The sequence below is a fragment of the Salvelinus fontinalis genome, chromosome 24, assembly GCF_029448725.1.
Source record: "Salvelinus fontinalis isolate EN_2023a chromosome 24, ASM2944872v1, whole genome shotgun sequence".
Taxonomy (NCBI): domain Eukaryota; kingdom Metazoa; phylum Chordata; class Actinopteri; order Salmoniformes; family Salmonidae; genus Salvelinus; species Salvelinus fontinalis.
This window is the reverse complement of record NC_074688.1, coordinates 27,999,824-28,018,552: the sequence shown is the minus strand read 5'-3', so window position 1 is coordinate 28,018,552 and position 18,729 is coordinate 27,999,824. Positions and strand designations below refer to the sequence as shown.

Below are 18,729 nucleotides of genomic sequence, written 5' to 3'. Positions count from 1 at the left end.
ACAAAACAGAAAACAACTACCCACAAAACCCATGTGGGCAAGAGCTAGACAGCTGCCTCTGATTGAGAACCACACCCGGCCAACCAACAAAGAAATACAAAACATAGAACACAGAACATAGAATGCCCATCCCAACTCACGCCCTGACCAAACCAAAATAGAGACATAAAAAGGATCTCTAAGGTCCGGGCGTGACAATCCTCCTATACGCTTCCCAACACTAACACGTTATCAACATACCTCAGTACAGTTGGCTATTATTTGACTTTTCCCTGGTATGGTTTCTTTGTTCTTTTGATCTATAGAGTCTCTGTCTCTCAGTCTGGATGGATGGGTGGACGGAGGGATGGATGGATGGACGGATGGAGGGACGGAGGGATGGATGGATGGATGGATGGAGGGACGGAGGGAGGGAGGGAGGGTTTAACACATATTTGCTTTAGGGAGGAGGGGATGGATATCCTGAGCAGAAAGGCTTCCTCACCCCCAGTGTGTTCCACAGTACCAATGCCAACTGCCTGGCACATGTGCTAGAGGACTACAACTAGCTGTTAGAACAGAAGGCTTGGCATGCAGTCCTTAGCCAAGCCAGTCTCTCCCTGTCCCAGCACCTCAGAGGAGGAGGAAAAGGATGAGTAAGAGGAGCAGGGGGGAGGATGACAGTGAGCACAGTGAATCAACCCTGTCTTTTCATCAAGGTCAAACACAAGAGTCTCTGTCTGTAAAGCCAGAGCACAACACTGTGGGAAAGTTTCCTGATACTCACCTGCCGTCTGACCTCACTCTGTGGTCATTTACACCCCATCCCCAACCCCGGGACTCTTAATTGGTTAATTCACCTCCAAGGCTGGCTGAGGCCCAGGGGAAGGTGTGCTGACCTCTCCCCCAGCCAGGGCTCAGTATCCTGGGCCAGCAGATCTCACCTGCTCCCCTCCACAGCTCACCACACTGGAGATACACTTCTGAAGTGGAACCCTGCAATTCGATTGCAGGGAGGAGGAATGGAGGGGATACTATAGGGTGTGGGAAAAGGAAATGCGGATGAGATAAGAAGGAAAGTTAAGTAGAAAGGGAAGAGAAGAGAGCAGAGAGGGAGAGGGGGAGAGAGGTAGGGAGAAAAAGGGAGGGAGAGGGGGGAATAAAGGGGATCCTTCCCTACCTCCCATCCTTCCTCCCTCTCTCCATTCCTTCACCCTACACAGAGGAGAGGAGAAACAGAGCAGACGGAGGAGGAAGGTTCCACAGCTGGATCCAGCAGCTGACTCTGAGATTTTGTCCCGGCTGTCCCTCTGGGGATACCTCTCTGGTTTCTTTGTCTCTTCTCTTCTCCTCTCTTCTTTTCTCTTTCACAGCCTTGATTCACATCCTTCTACAGATACTGCAGCTGGACAGACTAAAATTCTTAACTCAAATTCTGTGAATTAATTTGGACCTGGCGGGTTTCAAGCTTGCCGTGCTGTGTGAAGACAACCCTTTCAGTCTACTAGGCCGCAGCAGACACTAGTGGAGCCACGATTCCAATATTGGGAAATGTGTGGCCACGAAGAAACATATTTTTCTAATGATTGACATTTTTCAAATCGCTATACGAATAGGCTGAAGGGATCCACAAGAAAACGACAGGAAGTTCATCTCAGTATCAGATCAATGAACCAAATATACACAGAGAATCAGTGAAACAAAATCTATTTGATTGATTATCAGACAAGTCACAGGCTTTTGGTCGGGAGTAGGACAGGCTGCTACGCGAGTGATGAGCAAGATCCACCTGTTAAGAAACATTTTCTGATCAGCTAATATATGAGCAATCTAGAATAAAGATGATCATTAGCACTCACCTCAACTTAGCTAACATTTCCCAGCCTGGACCCAAATATCCCAAATGAGATTCAGTCAAAACTAAAATCTGACATTGATTGATTTATCAAGACGAGTCCCAAAGCAGCACAATGGCGCTGTCCCAATCAAAACGGTGCTGAAATAATCATCTAGGTGACCACTCACGACTATTGCTTTAAATTAGTAGCTTATATATGACTTCTGGTGTTTCAGTAAGCAACAATTTCATACATGCCTTCAATTGCATTAGCCTACTTTATCCCAATATTTTCGTCGATCAGTCGATCATGACGAAGGTGTGTTTTCCTCTGCTATTTCTAGGCCCAATGGCTGTTTCCTCGTCTCCTCACTCAACTGCCGCCTGCCTCCGCCATATCGTTCTCAACACCAGTTTAAGTCAATATACTGTTTTCTAGAAATCTGGCTTTTTTTCGGGTTCGGGCTCATTTAATTTCTGTGGTGTTGGCTTCAGCTCATCGGACTTGAGCAGGACCGGCCTCAAATTTTCAGGCCCGATGAGAACTCTAGTGCAGACTGGCAGACAGACAGATAGACTGGCAGGCAGACAGACTGTTCTGTCTAATGAAAACTGACCTCCTGGAGACAGAGAGACAGATAAAAGGGAGTGTGCTCAGTGTTGCAGATGTGCATCAGTGTTTATGCTCATTCCAATGCCCCTGCTCCACACCGTTCCGCTCAGCCCAGGACTAATGTTCTCCAGGAAGTATTACATTTGCGAACACATTAAGTAGTACATCCCTGTTTCCTGCAATTTTGTGCTTTCCCTGTAAATACTGTGAAAACTACACTGCCAGTCACCGCAGAGCAGCAAAGTGGTTACCAGGGGAAAGGGGACCAAAAACGGAGTCAGCTAGCCTGTGTGTGTGTGTGGGTCGGTCGGTCGGTCGGTCGGTCGGTCGGTCGGTATGTCGGTCTGTCGGTCTGTCGGTCTGTCGGTCTGTCGGTCTGTCTGTCTGTCTGTCTGTCTGTCTGTGTGTGTGTGTGTGTGTCAGCTAGCCTGGGGCTAACCCAGCCTCAAACCAGCCTCACAGGGAGACTAGAGAACACTGACATTAAAACAGACAGCAACACATTTAGATTGTCCCCGGCCCTCTTCGGAAAAAACTACAGTTGGAAAAATGATTATATGGTTCATGTATAAAAATACCACCCTAAAACTGGTCATTTCACTGGTCTTAGTTAAGTAAATCTCACAGTAGACAATACAGTTAGCCCACAGGTTGTATCCTGGGGACAATAGAATATGCAGTACATAAAGCATAAAGCCTACTGGGTTTGAACCCATTTCAGTACAGAGAGAAGAGAAAGAAGAGAAGAGAGAGTGACAGGAGGACTGGGGGAAATTATGGATTGTCCAGGTGTCTTATTCAAAGCCTCCTTGCTTTGGTTTGCTAGACTCCAGGTGCAGTCAGACTTGTGTTTGTGTCTGTGCAGCAGGGAGAGTGAGCCAGGCAGGCTGGAAGTCTAAACGCCTGCTTCCATATAACCCAGTGTCTACGTCCCAAATGGCACCCTACTCCTGTTACGGTGAAGGGACTTGTGTTCTACCCTCTTGTTGCTTTGAGTCAGTGACTCTTGTCACGGAGGGAAATGTAAATGTTAGCTGGAGACTGAATCCAGCTGGGAGAGGCAGGTCTTTTGTCCCAGCTAAAGAACTGTGACCGAGACATTAGAAACAGAATCTGTGGGTTTGAGGAGGAGTTCAAAAAGTGTTGCAGCACCAACTCAACTACTTAGAAACAGAGACATTGCTTTGAATAAAAGCATCTGCAGATTGCCGAGAAACAAGAAGCTTCTACCGAATCAAATCAGATGTGAGAAACGGAGGTGAAGTGATTGATCTGAGCCTTCAGGGACCATATGGTAGGAGGGCTGAACCTAATGAACCATTTATTGCCTGGCTGGCACTTAACACTACAGTCTGGTTCAACCATCAGGTCTGGTCCTGGCTCTGTGCTCCTGATCCAACCATCAGGTTACAGTCCAGAACCCACTGTGACACTACATTACATCTGTGGCTTTGGGCGAAACACTAATGCTGAGAAACACACTTTGAAATATCAATGGCTCAGTGAAGTGGAGCTCTGATGAACGAATCTCAACGGTATAGTTGTCCCTTAGAATGTCCCACAGATGGTGTGTTTTTATGTTGGCAGGCATGGAGTTCACTGAGACTATCATCTCCTCTCTACTCTTCTCCTCTCCCCTCTCCTCCCCTCCTCTCCTTTCCTATCTTCATCTCCTCTTTCCTCCTCTCTTATCCTCCTTTCATGTCTTCCAAATCAGTGGAATGAGTGACATTTCTAATCATCCTGAACCAAAAATATTCATTGGAAAATCCTCTGTGCAACGAAGCAGATAGATGTAAGGCTAGCTAGTACGTTTCCTATTCAACATCACTGTGAGCTTTGTCTATCAAACCACACCAATCAGAGTCAAGGGATGAGACATGGCAGGCCACCAGTATCAGTGATGTCTTTTCAAGTCCAGGTCGAGTGAGAGGGGAGGCCTGGGAGTTCACTCCGACGGACGGGTGCCAAAGCACGGTTCAGACAGGAACCCTTTCTGGCTGCAGAGGAAAATGATAAACTCACAGGTTTGACTCTCAGCTCAGCGCCAATCCAACAGACAAAACTCCAAAAAAAGTATATATATTATCTCGCAGCAATCAGTGGTCTTCTATGGTTGCCATGGGGTTCCTGAAGAAGGCCCTTGCAATGACAGACCATTCTCTCCCTGACTATGGGGGTGGTGGGTTAAACTGCCGAGGTGGTGATGGGTATAGCCTGACCTCACACCCAGCTAATGAGGTCTGAAGTGAGATCAGATAAAGGTTGGGATGAAGGGAGGGATGGAGGCCAGGAAGTGAAAAAGACAAGGAGGGAGAGAGGCAGGCAGGCAATGGAGAGAATGAGGATGGAGAGAGTGGGGTGGAGGGAGGGATAGATGGAGGAAGGGATGAGGTAAAACAGGAGGAGAGACAGATGAGGAAGCCCCCCCCCCCCCCCCCCCCGCCTGTGTCACCTCCGCCAACTGTGCCAGCGGCTGGCGCTTGTTGGGCCTCATTTCCCCTCGCGCTGCCAGGGGACCCCCTCTCGTCTTACCGCTGGAGCCATACCAACCCCCCAAAAACACACAGACAGAGGGCCGATTCTTACCCCTACATAGAGACAGAGAGATAGAGAGAGAAAGAGAGAGAGAGAGGCAGAGAGAGGAGAGAGAGAGATAGTTTATTTCACTTTTGTTTATTATCTATTTCACTTGCTTTGGCGATGTAAACATATGTTTCCCATGCCAATAAAGCCCCTTAAGGAGAGGAGAGGAGAGAAGAGAGAGAGGGAGGGAGAGAGAGGAGAGAGAGGAGGAGAGAAAAGGCGAGAGAGAGAGAAGGAGAGGGAGAGAGAGAGAAGGCAGAGAGAGGGAGCTAGAGAGAGCTAGAGAGAGAGAGAGGAGTGAGCGCTAGAGAGAGAGAGGAGAAGGAGAGAGCGCTAGAGAGAGAGAGAGACAGAGGAGAAGGAGAGAGAGAGGAGAAGGAGAGAGATAGAGAGAGCGAGAGAGAGGAGAAGGAGAGAGAGAGAAGAGAAGGAGAGAGAGAGGAGAAGGAGTGAGTGCTAGAGAGAGAGATCCAATAGAAAGGCGATGTGCTTCTTGTGAAGTACTGGTTATTTACCAACAGAATCAGTCATAAATAAACATGAAAGACGCATCAGATAAAGCAGCTCTCTGTCAAACACAAACTACATAACAGCGGACTCTGTTCAGAGCTCAATGAATTTGAGTAAACAGAAATGGCACCATATTCCCTATATATAGTGTATTACTTTTGACCAGGACCGATAGGGAATATACAGGGACTAGGGTCCCATTGGGGACACAGCCTTGGTCCAGATTAATGATGTACTCAAGACTCAAAGGCTAACAAGCACCCATCCACTTTTACCTCCCTCCATTCAATTCATTAAGAAAGGGAATCTTGACCAAATATACTAATTCTGCAGCTGCCAAAACTGAAAGAGCTCTTTTCTACTTCTATTAAGTCTCCAGTGTAGAGTAGAGCTGCCCCCCACTGCCCAGGCTCATGTCCTGTCTGAGAGAGAGTCCTGTGAATAGACCATGGTCACAGTGAAGAGTCCTCCACAAACACACACCTCCTGCTGTAGGGGAATACAGTGCCACTGTGGCTCCCATTCTGCAGCCCTTTCATTCAGCCACTACAGTGTGTGTGTGTGTGTGTGTGTGTGTGTGTGTGTGTGTGTGTGTGTGTGTGTGTGTGTGTGTGTGTGTGTGTGTGTGTGTGTGTGTGTGTGTGTGTGTGTGTGTGTGTGTGTGTGTGTGTGTGTGTGTGTGTGTGTGTGTGTGTGTGTGTGTGTGTGTGTGTGTGTGTGTGTCCTAGCCTGACTGATAATGTTCCATTATGGAATACAAGGCTGACTGATTATGTTCCATTATGAAATACAAGGCTGACTGGTATGTTCCATTATGGAATACAAGGCTGACTGATAGTGTTCCATTATGGAATACAAGGCTGACTGATAATGTTCCATTATGGAATACAAGGCTGACTGATAATGTTCCATTATGGAATACAAGGCTGACTGATAATGTTACATTATGGAATACAAGGCTGACTGATAATGTTCCATTATGGAATACAAGGCTGACTGGTATGTTCCATTATGGAATACAAGGGGATTAAATAAGCATCTGCGATTAACCCACTCATAGGGTATTAACACACATATGAACTGTGTTTCTATCCTATAATGTAAAGCACTTTGAGCTATATAAATCCAATGCATTAATACAAGCAGTGTGTTGTGGGCCCTAAATAACACAGACCTACTGTAGGTACTGTATAGCCAATCACTGCATGTTTCACTCTCCAATCACCAACTACCTAATAAAGACAACGCAATGTGGATCCCAAATAAACCCTATCCCCTATACAATGCACTACTTTGTGGAGCTCTGGTCAAAAATAGTGCACTAAATATGGAATAGGGTGCCATTTGCGACACAGCCACAGTTTAAAGCAGGTACCAATAACGGCATGATGCTTATAGGGGAAAATAAATGGAATGTCATAAAGTGGAGTTTAGTCCATAATGCAGTTCTTGGTCTTTAACATGTTATTCCTCATGTCATTCTCTATTTCCCCTCTGTGAGACGACCTGTTTTCCCCCTATATATCTGACCTATTACATTACCAGATTGATGACTGCTAATAGGTTTAAGACTTGTCACTTTAATTGAGGTGGAAAACTATTATTTTCATTCATGATATTTTTGCACAACACCTAATTATAACTATATAAGTATTCCTCTACTGCAGCAATTGACGCAGAGAGTAAGTGACAACCTCTCTTAGGGAGAGAGAGAGAGAGAGAGAGAGAGAGAGAGAGAGAGAGAGAGAGAGAGAGAGAGACAGAGAGAGAGAGAGAGAGAGACAGAGAGAGAGACAGAGAGAGAGACAGAGAGACAGAGAGAGAGAGAGAGAGAGAGAGAGAGTGTGTGTTAAGACTAATCATGAACTGCTGCTAGAGAAACATAGAGGGAACAGAAACCCTAAACCTTACCCACTTCAAAATGCTGGACTGATGATCACAATACCCCTATTGTAATGGCTGTTGGACAGTATTGAGTATGTGGAAAAATGTGCAATGGGAATTTCTTGCACATAGAGAAAAGGCAGTCGGTTGGTCGTCAGACGCTGGGATGTGGAGCTGACACACACACACATGCACAGACACACACACACACACACACACCCAGAGCCAAGCCGTCTGGCCTCACATGGCACGCCAACTACACGTCTACAGCCGCCAAGCAGGACAGGACAGGCCAGAGAGTGGCTGGCCTTGAAGAAGTATTGCATGCTGGGAGCCTGGAGGCTGCTGATGGGGGCAGGAAAAGATGATAGAATAACGTAGAAGTGCTTGACATCATAAATATTCTGACCCATAACCAATTCCAGTACATTATTTCTCTGTACTCATCCTTGCTGCCAATAGATGTATAATTGAGATACAGACCTCCCATACAACCACTGCCCCTGTCTCAGCTGTTATTCTTCTGGTGCCCCAGTGCTTGACTTGGACTGAAACAGGTGCCGATACTCATGTTGGGTGCTGGTACTGTTTATCTTTAGATGCAGGACCTCCACAATACGTTTGAGCTAAAATGATATAAGAGGAACAGGAGCTCAAGCAGTAGAAAATGTGTGGTGCCAGTACTCAGACCCTGTGAGCGCCTGCTAAAGTCAAGCACTGGGCCTCTCTCTATTCCCCTCTCTCCCTCTAGTTCCCTCTCTCCCACACTTCCCTGCCTCCATCTCCCCCTCTCCCTTACAAATCTTACTCCCTCTCCCCCTCACCATTCCCTCTCCCTGGGACAGTCACTGGGCATGGATCCCGTTTGCACATCACTCAGCCCAGCGGAGAGCTTCCAAACCCTGGCCGTCTCAGCCCCAGCCCCGACCCCTCTCTCTTAAACCAGACCCCAACTCATCCAAACCATGGCCGTCTGAGCCCCAACCCCTCTCTCTTAAACCCAACCCCAACTACTCCAAACCCTGGCCGTCTCAGCCCCAACCCCTCTCTCTTAAACCCAACCCCAACTAATCCAAACCCTGGCCATCTCAGCCCCAGCCCCGACCCCTCTCTCTTAAATCCAACCCCAACTAATCCAAACCCTGGCCATCTCAGCCCCAGCCCCGACCCCTCTCTCTTAAACCAAACCCCAACTCATCCAAACCATGGCCTTCTCAGCCCCAACCCCTCTCTCTTAAACCAGACCCCAACTCATCCAAACCCTGGCCGTCTCAGCCCCAACCCCTCTCTCTTAAACCCAACCCCAACTCATCCAAACCCTGGTCGTCTCAGCCCCAACCCCTCTCTCTTAAACCCAACCCCAACTCATCCAAACCCTGGCCGTCTCAGCCCCAACCCCTCTCTCTTAAACCCAACCCCAACTCATCCAAACCCTGGCCGTCTCAGCCCCAACCCCTCTCTCTTAAACCCAACCCCAACTCATCCAAACCCTGGCCGTCTCAGCCCCAACCCCTCTCTCTTAAACCCAACCCCAACTCATCCAAACCCTGGCCGTCTCAGCCCCAACCCCTCTCTCTTAAACCCAACCCCAACTCATCCAAACCCTGGCCGTCTCAGCCACAGCCCCAGCCCCATCTCAGGCACACAGATGCTTGTGAAACAGGAATTAAATGAACAGTTCCCTCTCTCCCCCAGATCTCCTGTATGTTAGAGTGTCTGATTGCTGTAGCAGCAGTAGAAGCTTTGAAGTCTGGAAGAAACAGACACTGATAAAAAGCAGAAAACCAAAAAACCAATGGTCTTTTTCTCATAACAGACGCAACAACAACCTGAGAAAACGATACCTCTTAATGAGGCGTAATTACAGTTTTGACCCCGCAGTGGGATCTGGCCTGGAGGCCCTGTAGCGAATGTGGTGGACCTGTGGTTTGTCAATAGCTTGCTTATTTTCTTGTCTACCATACCCATTTTTTGGGGGTGTCTTTTGTTGAGGTTTGACATGTGAGATGTCTTTTTGTCAGATGAAGCCCTACCCTGTCCTGCTGCAGCTGAATTAGGTAAATAAAGTGGAAACATCTTTTGTCTTCAGCTGTCAGAGGGGCTTTACACTGTCTCAGTTACCTTGGAAACCTTGGAGAGGTGAAGGAGAGGACAGCCAGAAGAGAAGAGATCCTCCAGCTCTGCAGACACCAGGTAAACGCCTCACTTAGTATGTTTCCAAATGGCACCCTATTACCCATATAGGGTACTATATGTAGTGCACTATAAATAGGGAATAGGGTGCCATTTGGGACACATCCTCAGCCTTTCTCCAACCTAAACTCCCTCACTTCATTTTCTCTACTCTAAACTCTCTTATCCTCTACAATCCAATCTAAACAGATTGAACATTAAAATAACACTTAATGCCTGACAATACTTCAGCAAAATCCACCAAACGATTTTCTATCTGGGTAATATTTCTCCTCTAGGTAATGGTCTCTCCATTTCCCTTAAAAATGTGTTCAGAACTTCAGACCCCTCTCAACCCTCAAGGGTAGTTCTCTTTCCAATATAGTCTTCATTTGGCATTTGGTATTTCCCAGCTCGTATACGAACAAACTAGCAGCTTGAATACGTACAAGTTACAGATATCGGACTTCACATGATCAAGATGCAGGTGATAAGGCTTTCAATACTTTTAGTATTGAAAGTAAATTCTGAAACTTTCGCTTGCGAGATTCACCTGTCGACAGACTGACTAGAAAAACAGAATATACAATGTCCTACCTGTAGGATGCAGGACCCAGCAGCCGTGTTCTCCTTGATGGATACCTTGTAGAAGTTGCTACCGAACACAGGTTCGTTGTCATTAATATCTTGCAGCACCACATGGACCAGAGCTGTGGAGGACAGGGAAGGCCTCCCTCCGTCTGTAGCCACCACAGTCACACTTGGCCTGGGCTGCGACTCGTAATCCAGCTGGGAGAGCGTGGTGATGATCCCTGTTACTGGGTCGATGGTGAACCACTGGGCCTGGTTCTCATCCTGGCCGGCCTGGCCATCCTGGAGGAGGCTGTATGTGATGTCTCCATTGGGCCCCTGGTCATTGTCTCTAGCCGTGACCTGCAATACGAAGCTCCCTGGGAACACCACCTCAGGTATGGCCTGCCTGTACTCCTGCTGATCAAACAGAGGAGGGTTGTCGTTAACGTCAGTGACTTGTATCGTAAAGGAGGACTCAGCCCTGAGAGGAGGGGTCCCTGCGTCTGTAGCCATCACCCTGAGTTCGTATGTGTCCCTCTCCTCTCGGTCCAGGATCTGGTCCACACACATCAGGTAGATGATGTTGTCCTTGGTGGTCAGGGCAAACTTCCCGTCCCCTCCTTCCAAGGAGACGTTGACATTGGCGTATTCTCCATAGTCCGGGTCGGTGACGGAGATGCGTGCGACGTACTGGCCAGGCTGGGCGCCCTCGGAGATCTGTGGGGAACCGTCTTCGCTGAGGAAGATGATGGTCATGGTGGGCTGGTTGTCATTGTAGTCCCGGACGTGGATTGTGACGAAGGCGTTGGTAACCTCGGGCTGCGTGGCGTTATCCCTCGCCTGGACCACAAGCTCGTGGACCCTCCGCATCTCAAAGTCCAGCGGCTTGTTGAGCGTGATGACACCCATTCGCGAGTCGATGACGAAGTAGTGCTCCGGGTCGCTCTGCCTGCGGTTGATCTCATAGAGAACCAGGCCATTGTCTCCCTGGTCAGCGTCAGAGGCAAAGACTTGGAGGATGTTGCTACCCGGCTGCAGATTCTCTGAGATAATGGCGTGGTAGCGACTCTGGTTGAAGACTGGAGCGTTGTCGTTGATATCTTGAACCATCACATCTAGCACCATCTGACCAGTCCTCTTAGGGGAGCCTCCATCGAACGCCTCCAGGGATAAAGTATAAGACGGTCTGGTCTCACTGTCCAGAAGAGTGTTGACCACCAGGTCCAGATAGAGAACCTGGTTGGATCCTCTCCGGGTCTCTAGGAGGAAAGCCTGGCCGGGGTTCCCATCTTTGATGAGGTATCCCTGGGTAGTCAGTTGGCCCTTGTCCCCATCCACCGCCGGCTCTAGGGGGAACCTGGTTCCCACTGCCGTCATCTCCGGGATCTTGAACGCCGCTCTCCTCCGGGGGAACGTGGGAGCGTGGTCATTGATGTCATTCACCGTGATTGTCACTTCAATGGTCACGCCCGTCATAGTCACTGCAATGAAGTTGTACCGGTCCCTCAGCTCATGGTCCAACACCTTGGCTGTCTTGATGATGCCCGTGCTCTCATCTATGTCCAGGTCACTCCCCACCCCGGTGCCCTCATGGTCTGATATGAAGTAAAGACTTGCGGTGACGCCAGGCGGTAACCCAGCACTGATGTCCCCTACGATGGTCCCGGCTGGCTGTTCCTCGTCCAGCTGGAGCTCCAGGTTCCCCAGGACGGTGGAAGAGTGGACGGTGATCAGCTCCAGGAGGATGTAGGTCAGCAGCAGGACCCCTCGTTTCCACCGGCCCTCATCCTGCAGCGGCCTTGACACAGACCGCCCCAAACCCTTGGCCTCGGTCTTCATTCTGATGGCTTCTTCCTAAACCTGAGAGGGACACAGAGAGATGGAAAATATGTTAGAGTGTGCCGTACTGATCGTTACTTCCTGACAATGTGTGCATCCCATTTGGCACCATATTCACTACATAGTCCACTTCTTTTGACCAGAATCAGTAGTGTACTATGTAGGAAACAAGGTGCCATTTGGGAGTCAGCCCAAGAAAACCTCTCCGCTGTTTGTCCTGGTCAGGTCATGTAATCAGGACACATTCCTGGCTCCTCTTATAACCTGATCCAGCAACTAAAGCTGAGTGTTTTTTATTGGCTTAACAAAGGAAGGGTACAGGCTTATTCTGTATATTTGGTGAGCTGTGTAAAAATTCAGGAAAATGCCTTAAGGTCCGTTTTTCCATATGCTCTACAGGCTGTGGTCCCAACCACAGTGCATATAATAGATCTCTTGCATCACGTCATTTTCATCCCCTCCCTCCACTCACCTAATAAGTCAACACCTTGTTCCTTTGGCATAACAGAGAACCCTTCCTTTACTAGAGAACTGTCCAGACCACAGACCAGACCACAGACCAGCCCACAGACCAGCCCACGGACCAGTCCACAGACCAGACCACAGACCAGACCACAGACCACAGCCCAGACCACAGACCAGACCACAGGGATTGAAATCTTTCAAATACATTGAGTGTTTGATCCAGCCTGCCTTGAATAGCAGGTGGGCATGGTTTGCAGTTATTGTACAATTATATTGGTCCAGTAAGCCAGACAAGCTTAATCAAGTGAAGATAAAGTATTATCTTTTAAATTATTTTTAATAGTATTTGAACCCAGATCTCCTGCAGGCGTAAGTTAGAACCACAGAGGGAGACGGTTTATGGTCTCAACATTCAGTTCTGAACAGAGACAAGTCCAAATGCAGCCAGGCTCTCTGGTCTGTAACAGTACCCTCTAGAGCTACTCTGTGTTTGTGTGTTGGTGTGTTGGTGTGTGTCTGTGTGTGTGTGTGTGTGCGCGTGTGTGAATCATCTGTATTTAAACAGTTTGCTAAAGCACATGCACATCTTGAACCAGGGTATATGTTTGCCTGTATGAAACCAATTCTGGGGAAGGCGAGACTGCTGGATTTACAAGAATGTTGACGAGTACTCACAGACAGACTGGGTGTGAGCTCTTATAGAGGGACCGTGTTTGAAAGGCTCTTTACAATATTGAGTGGTCCCTGAGTCCATATTTCTATGGGGATGTTAACTTGAGGAATGTCCTCCCCAGCTCAATGTGTGGAGAGTAAACCAGGGCCCAGAAATGTAAAGCTGTGTTATAGCGACAGAGAGAAAACACTCTACTTTATCCACTTGTTTTGAGAGGTGTAAAACTCCCCTGTCTTAATGGAGAATGGAAGCTGAGTGGAGACAGGTGGTGTTTTGAAAGCATAAAACTCCTGCCATTTCCCTGTGATATATGCCCTTAAAACGGTTCATGAAACTTCTGAAATGTCCGTCAGCCGCCTTTCATAAATTACACCTTTGGCAAATCAGGTAATTATGTCAGAAGTGAAAGTGTCTTCTTGGCTCCTGTAACCTATATTTCACTACGCACAAGTGATTCTAAATCCATAAATTTGGCAGATATTGAGAGCACATTTTCTGCTATTGCCTTAGTCTCTGTGATGGGTCTAACCTTTTTACAAGACTCAATGGTTAACTCCATGGTGGCTCTGTATGGAATAAAAACAAAGAATACTTTAAAGAAATATTGTTAAATAAAGTGCATGAAGGGAAAAAGGGGCCAAATCTCTGTTTTCTGAGCTGAGCATTTCTTGACATAAAAGGTGGAAAAGTGGAAGTTAGAAATTGTGGAAAGTTGTCAGATATATTCTAATGTATACATAACAGAGGTCTAAGGGCCAGAAATAACTTTTGATAGTACAGTGAACTGTTCAGGGGGACATCCTTAACAGTAAGTTCTGACTCTCTCTGTAGTTCTCTGATTATTTAAGACATAACAGCCAAGAGAGCACTACATTTGAACAACCACAAAGTGTAACCGTGAGAATGAGGATGATATGGATTGCCACACAAAAGACGATTTCTACAACACTGAAGAAGAGATACTGTGGAATGGAGCAATTACACCGGCTATGTCCAAACGGCACCCTATTCCCTGCATAGTGTCCTACTTTTGACCAGAGCCCTATGGGCCCATATAGGGAATAGGGTGCCATTTGGGACGACGACACTGTTTCACATTATAGATAACACAGTTTTGGCAGGGAATATCCCAACGGTTGATGACTTGTAATTTGTTGTGAGACACTATGAAGCAATGTGGGCTGTCTGACAGCTGACTGTCACCGTCTGCAGAAAAGTCCAAAACCACTAAATGTGTCTCTGGGAAAACAAGTAATTATTGTCTGTTTCTCATAACAAGAGGATAATTTCTAGTTGTCAGTGGTTCTGTTTAACTAAATCAAATTCACAACTAATTTATTTTGTCCTGCAAAGATAAAATCAACTTCAATGTTCTCCGGGAAAACTCTGAACATGAAAACAGGAGTTGTATTATATGTTGAGGAATCAAGTTTTTTACTGTAGGAGAATATTAGTCGAGGCCGACCAGACTCCCCCTAGTGGCACTACTGTAACATTGAGGGAAATATCCTTGCTTCAGACTGTACAGTACTACATGTATGTGTCTGTGAGTAACTAGGAGCATGTGAGAATGTATGTTGGAAAGTGGATTTGTGCATGCAAGTGGGATGCATGTATGTGTGCATAGGTGTCTTTGCACACACGTGCGTGTGAGTAGCCTATCTGTGTGTGTGTGTGTGTGTGTGTGTGTGTGTGTGTGTGTGTGTGTGTGTGTGTGTGTGTGTGTGTGTGTGTGTGTGTGTGTGTGTGTGTGTGTGTGTGTGTGTGTGTGTGTGTGTGTGTGTGTGTGTGTGTGTGTGTGTGTGTGTGTGTGTGTGTGTGTGTGTGTGTGTGTGTCTGGTCCGTGGTGGTGACAGAGTGAGCGAGGGAACAGTGCAGAGCAGAAGAGAGGAGAACAAGAGGAGTGGAGAGCGAAAGAGGAGAGCAGTAGGGCTCCTTGCAGTCTGCCCTCTCCCCTTCTCTCTTCTCCTCTCATCTCCTCCCTCTTTTCCCCTCTCTCCTCTCTTGGCTAGGCTCTAATCATGGGTGCTGAAAGCGTTCCTCCTCTAGATGGGATTCCAAGGCTAATTTCAGTCAGTCGTGATTGTGAGCCATCATACAAAACACAGTACACACTAAAGATAGAAGAAAACCATGGAATTGGAATGAAATAAAAACTGAACTCATTCTAGTTCTGTGGTGAAAACCTACAGTCAGAGCATTCTTCAGTGACAGTTTTTGTGTGTAGACAGCAGAGTTATGAAGTTGTAGCGTACTGTTTATTTCCCTCTTTCTGTGGCTAAGATATTGAATTTGACATGCTGAACCCTTTTCTTCACATTTCTTTATCTCTGCATGGCTTGTAATTTAATCTAGTTGAGTGCTTGCTAAGACAGTGAAGCCGTTTACAACATGGATCCGTTCACTGTATCTGTTGCCTATGTTCCATCCCAAATGGTACCCTATTCCCTGCATGGTGCACTATGACCAGAGACCTAATCTCAATGGTTTATACTGTAGAGCTGAAGCTCAACAATGGGGTACAGCGATGTTAGTTGGCCAGGATTTTAAAAGCTTTCACTACTAATTCTCCACTAATAGCAGAGTCTGGAGTTGCTCCATATATTAGGTAAAATTCAAGTCCACAGAGATTTCCATTGTGCTGCCAACAAGGAAGTACTTTCAAGCAATAATGATTTACTTTATAGCAAAGCTGAGGCAGGACTTCTAGGTGTTTTTTCAAAGGCACAAATTATGACTTTTAAGGAGGCAGGAATCTTTGAATGCCACGGCAGAACTAATGCAGGCTCTGGTCTTGGTCTGGTTGTGTGTGTGTGTGTGTGTGTGTGTGTGTGTGTGTGTGTGTGTGTGTGTGTGTGTGTGTGTGTGTGTGTGTGTGTGTGTGTGTGTGTGTGTGTGTGTGTGTGTGTGTGTGTGTGTGTGTGTGTGTGTGTGTGTGTGTGTGTGTGTGTGTGTGTGTGTGTGTTTGTTGCAGCTGGAGGACCACTCCGCTGCAGCCTAATAGATCTAGCAGGCCCAGCCACCAGCCTGGGTCCTACAGCTCTACTATAGCTCTAACTGTATGATGCCAGATTAAGCCCAACATAAAGTCACAAACGACACACTAACTCAGGATAGTACTATGGCTTTATAGCTCTAACAATGTTCCTTATTCTTCTACTAAATGCTCAATTAAATATATAATGGTATGTGGAAAACACTTATGGTTTCCCCCACTGGCTGACTGGCAGGGATAAGGGGTTTGGGTTCTACTAGCTGCTAGCTAGACAAACAGAGAGCTACCTAGCTGATCAAAGATGTTTCTCCCTCCCTGTAGTCTGGAGAGCAGAGGGAGAGAGCAGAGGGAGAGAGCAGAGGGAGAGAGCAGAGGGAGAGAGCAGAGGGGGGACAATGTAGCTATGCTGCTGCCAGGGGCTTTGAAACACGCCAAAGGGGAATCCAGAAAACAGGCCAGTTAGGAGCCAGCTAGGAGCCTTATGGGAGGAAAGAAATACAGGCCTGAGCCTTGGGGAAAGAGAAGTCTGTCTGGCACCACACGACTTCAGAGTACAGTAATAAAGATATTGATGGTCTAATACAGAGGTTGGCAAGCAAAGCGCACAGAGAGCCAGAGTTAAAAGTGGCCCCCTTTCATCTTTATCACTAAGGTTGTGTCCCAAATAGCACCTTATTCCCTATATAGTGTACAGGTCCTGGTCAAAAAAACTGCACTACGTAAGAAATAGGGTGCCATTTGAGACCTAACCTAAGAAAAATACCTTACATATAGTGCATTCGGGAAAGTATTCAGACCCCTTGACTTTTTTCACATTTTGTTACGTTACAGCATTATTCTGGTGCTCGAGTGGCACAGCGGTCTAAGGTACTGAATCTCAGTGCTTGAGGCGTCACTACAGACCCTGGTTAGATTCCAGGCTGTATCACAATCGGCCGTGATTGGGAGTCCCATAGGGCGGTGCACAATTGGCCCAGCGTAGTCCGGGTTAGGGTTTGGCCAGGGTAGGCCGTCATTGTAAATAAGAATTTGTTCTTAACTGACTTGCCTAGTTCAATAAAGGTTAAATTGTTTTATTTTTTTAACATTCTAAAATGAATTAAATAAATAAAAATCCTCATCAATCTTTGCTATGAGACTTGAAATCGAGCTCAGGTGCATCCTCTTTCCATTGATCATCCTTGAGATGTTTCTACAACTTGATTGAAGTCCACCTGTGGTAAATTCATTTGATTGGACATGATTTGGAAAGGTACACACCTGTTTATATAAGGTCCCACCGTTGAAAGTGCATGTCAGAGCAAAAACCAAGCTATGAGGTCGAAGGAATTGTCCGTAGAGCACCGAGACAGGATTGTGTCGAGGCACAGATCTGGGGAAGGGTACCAAAACATTTCTGCAGCATTGAAGGTCCCCAAGAACACAGTGGCCTCCATCATTCTTAAATGGAAGAAGTTTGGAACCACCAAGACTCTTCCTAGATCTGTCCCCTCGGCCAAACTGAGCAATCGGGGGAGAAGTAACTTGGTCAGGAAGGTGACCAAGAACCCAATGGTCAATCTGACAGAGCTCCAGAGTTTCTCTGTGGAGATTGGAAAACCTTCCAGAAGGACAACCATCTCTGCAGCACTCCACCAATCAGACCTTTGTGGTAGAGTGGCCAGTCGGAAGCCACATCTCAGTAAAAGGCACATGACAGCCCGCTTGGAGTTTGCCAATAGACACCTAAAGACTCTCAGACCATGAGAAACAAGATTCTCTGGTCTGATGAAACCAAGATTCAACTCTTTGGCCTAAATACCAAGCACCCTCCCTACGGTAAAGCATGGTGGTGGCAGCATCATGCTGTGGGGATGTTTTCAGCGACAGGGACTGGGAGACTAGTCAGGATCGAGGGAAAGATGGATGGAGCAAAGTACAGAGAGATCCTTGATGAAAACCTGCTCCAGAGCTCTCAGGACATCAGAATGGGGCGAAGGTTCACCTTCCAACAGGACAAAGACCCTAAGCACACAGCCAAGACAACGCAGGAGTGGCTTCGGGGCAAATCCCTGAATGTCCTTAAGTGGCCCAGCCAGAGCCCGGACTTGAACCTGATCGAACATCTCTGGAGACCTGAAAATAGCTGTGCCGTGATGCTTCCCATCCAACCTGACAGAGCTTGAGAGGATCTGCAGAGAACAATGGAAGAAACTCCCCAAATACAGGTATGCCAAGCTTGTAGTGTCATATCCAAGAAGACTCAAGGCTGTAATCGCTGCCAAAGTTGCTTCAACAAAGTATTGAGTAAATGGTCTGAATATTTATGTAAATGTGATATTCATTCTTTTTTATATACATTTACAAAACATAAAAAACTGTTTTTGCTTTGTCATTATGGGGTATTGTGTGTAGATTGATGAGAGAAAAACAATTTAATTTAATTTTTAATTTAAGGCACTGTGTGTCCTTTCAAACCAACCAATTTAACAAAACACTGACTCAATACTCATATCATGTCTAATAGCATTAGTGTGTGTGTGTGAACTTTGCCCAAAAACCCTACTAATGTTGATACTTCATGTACTGTGTTTTTATTTATTTTTTATTTATTTTATTTTACC

At 46.8% G+C, this 18,729-nt stretch overlaps 1 protein-coding gene across 2 annotated transcripts in view; it reads right to left on the bottom strand.

Annotated features, from left to right (window-relative positions):
* Positions 1 to 18,729, bottom strand: part of LOC129822225 (protocadherin-16-like) — a 195,660-nt gene that overhangs the window by 162,885 nt on the left and 14,046 nt on the right. For both annotated transcript variants that reach the window (XM_055880312.1, XM_055880313.1), the window contains exon 2: positions 10,179 to 12,014. In XM_055880312.1, coding sequence (XP_055736287.1) covers positions 10,179 to 11,993 — 1,815 coding nt within the window. In that variant the 5' untranslated portion in view covers positions 11,994 to 12,014. The remainder of the gene's footprint in view (positions 1 to 10,178; positions 12,015 to 18,729) is intronic.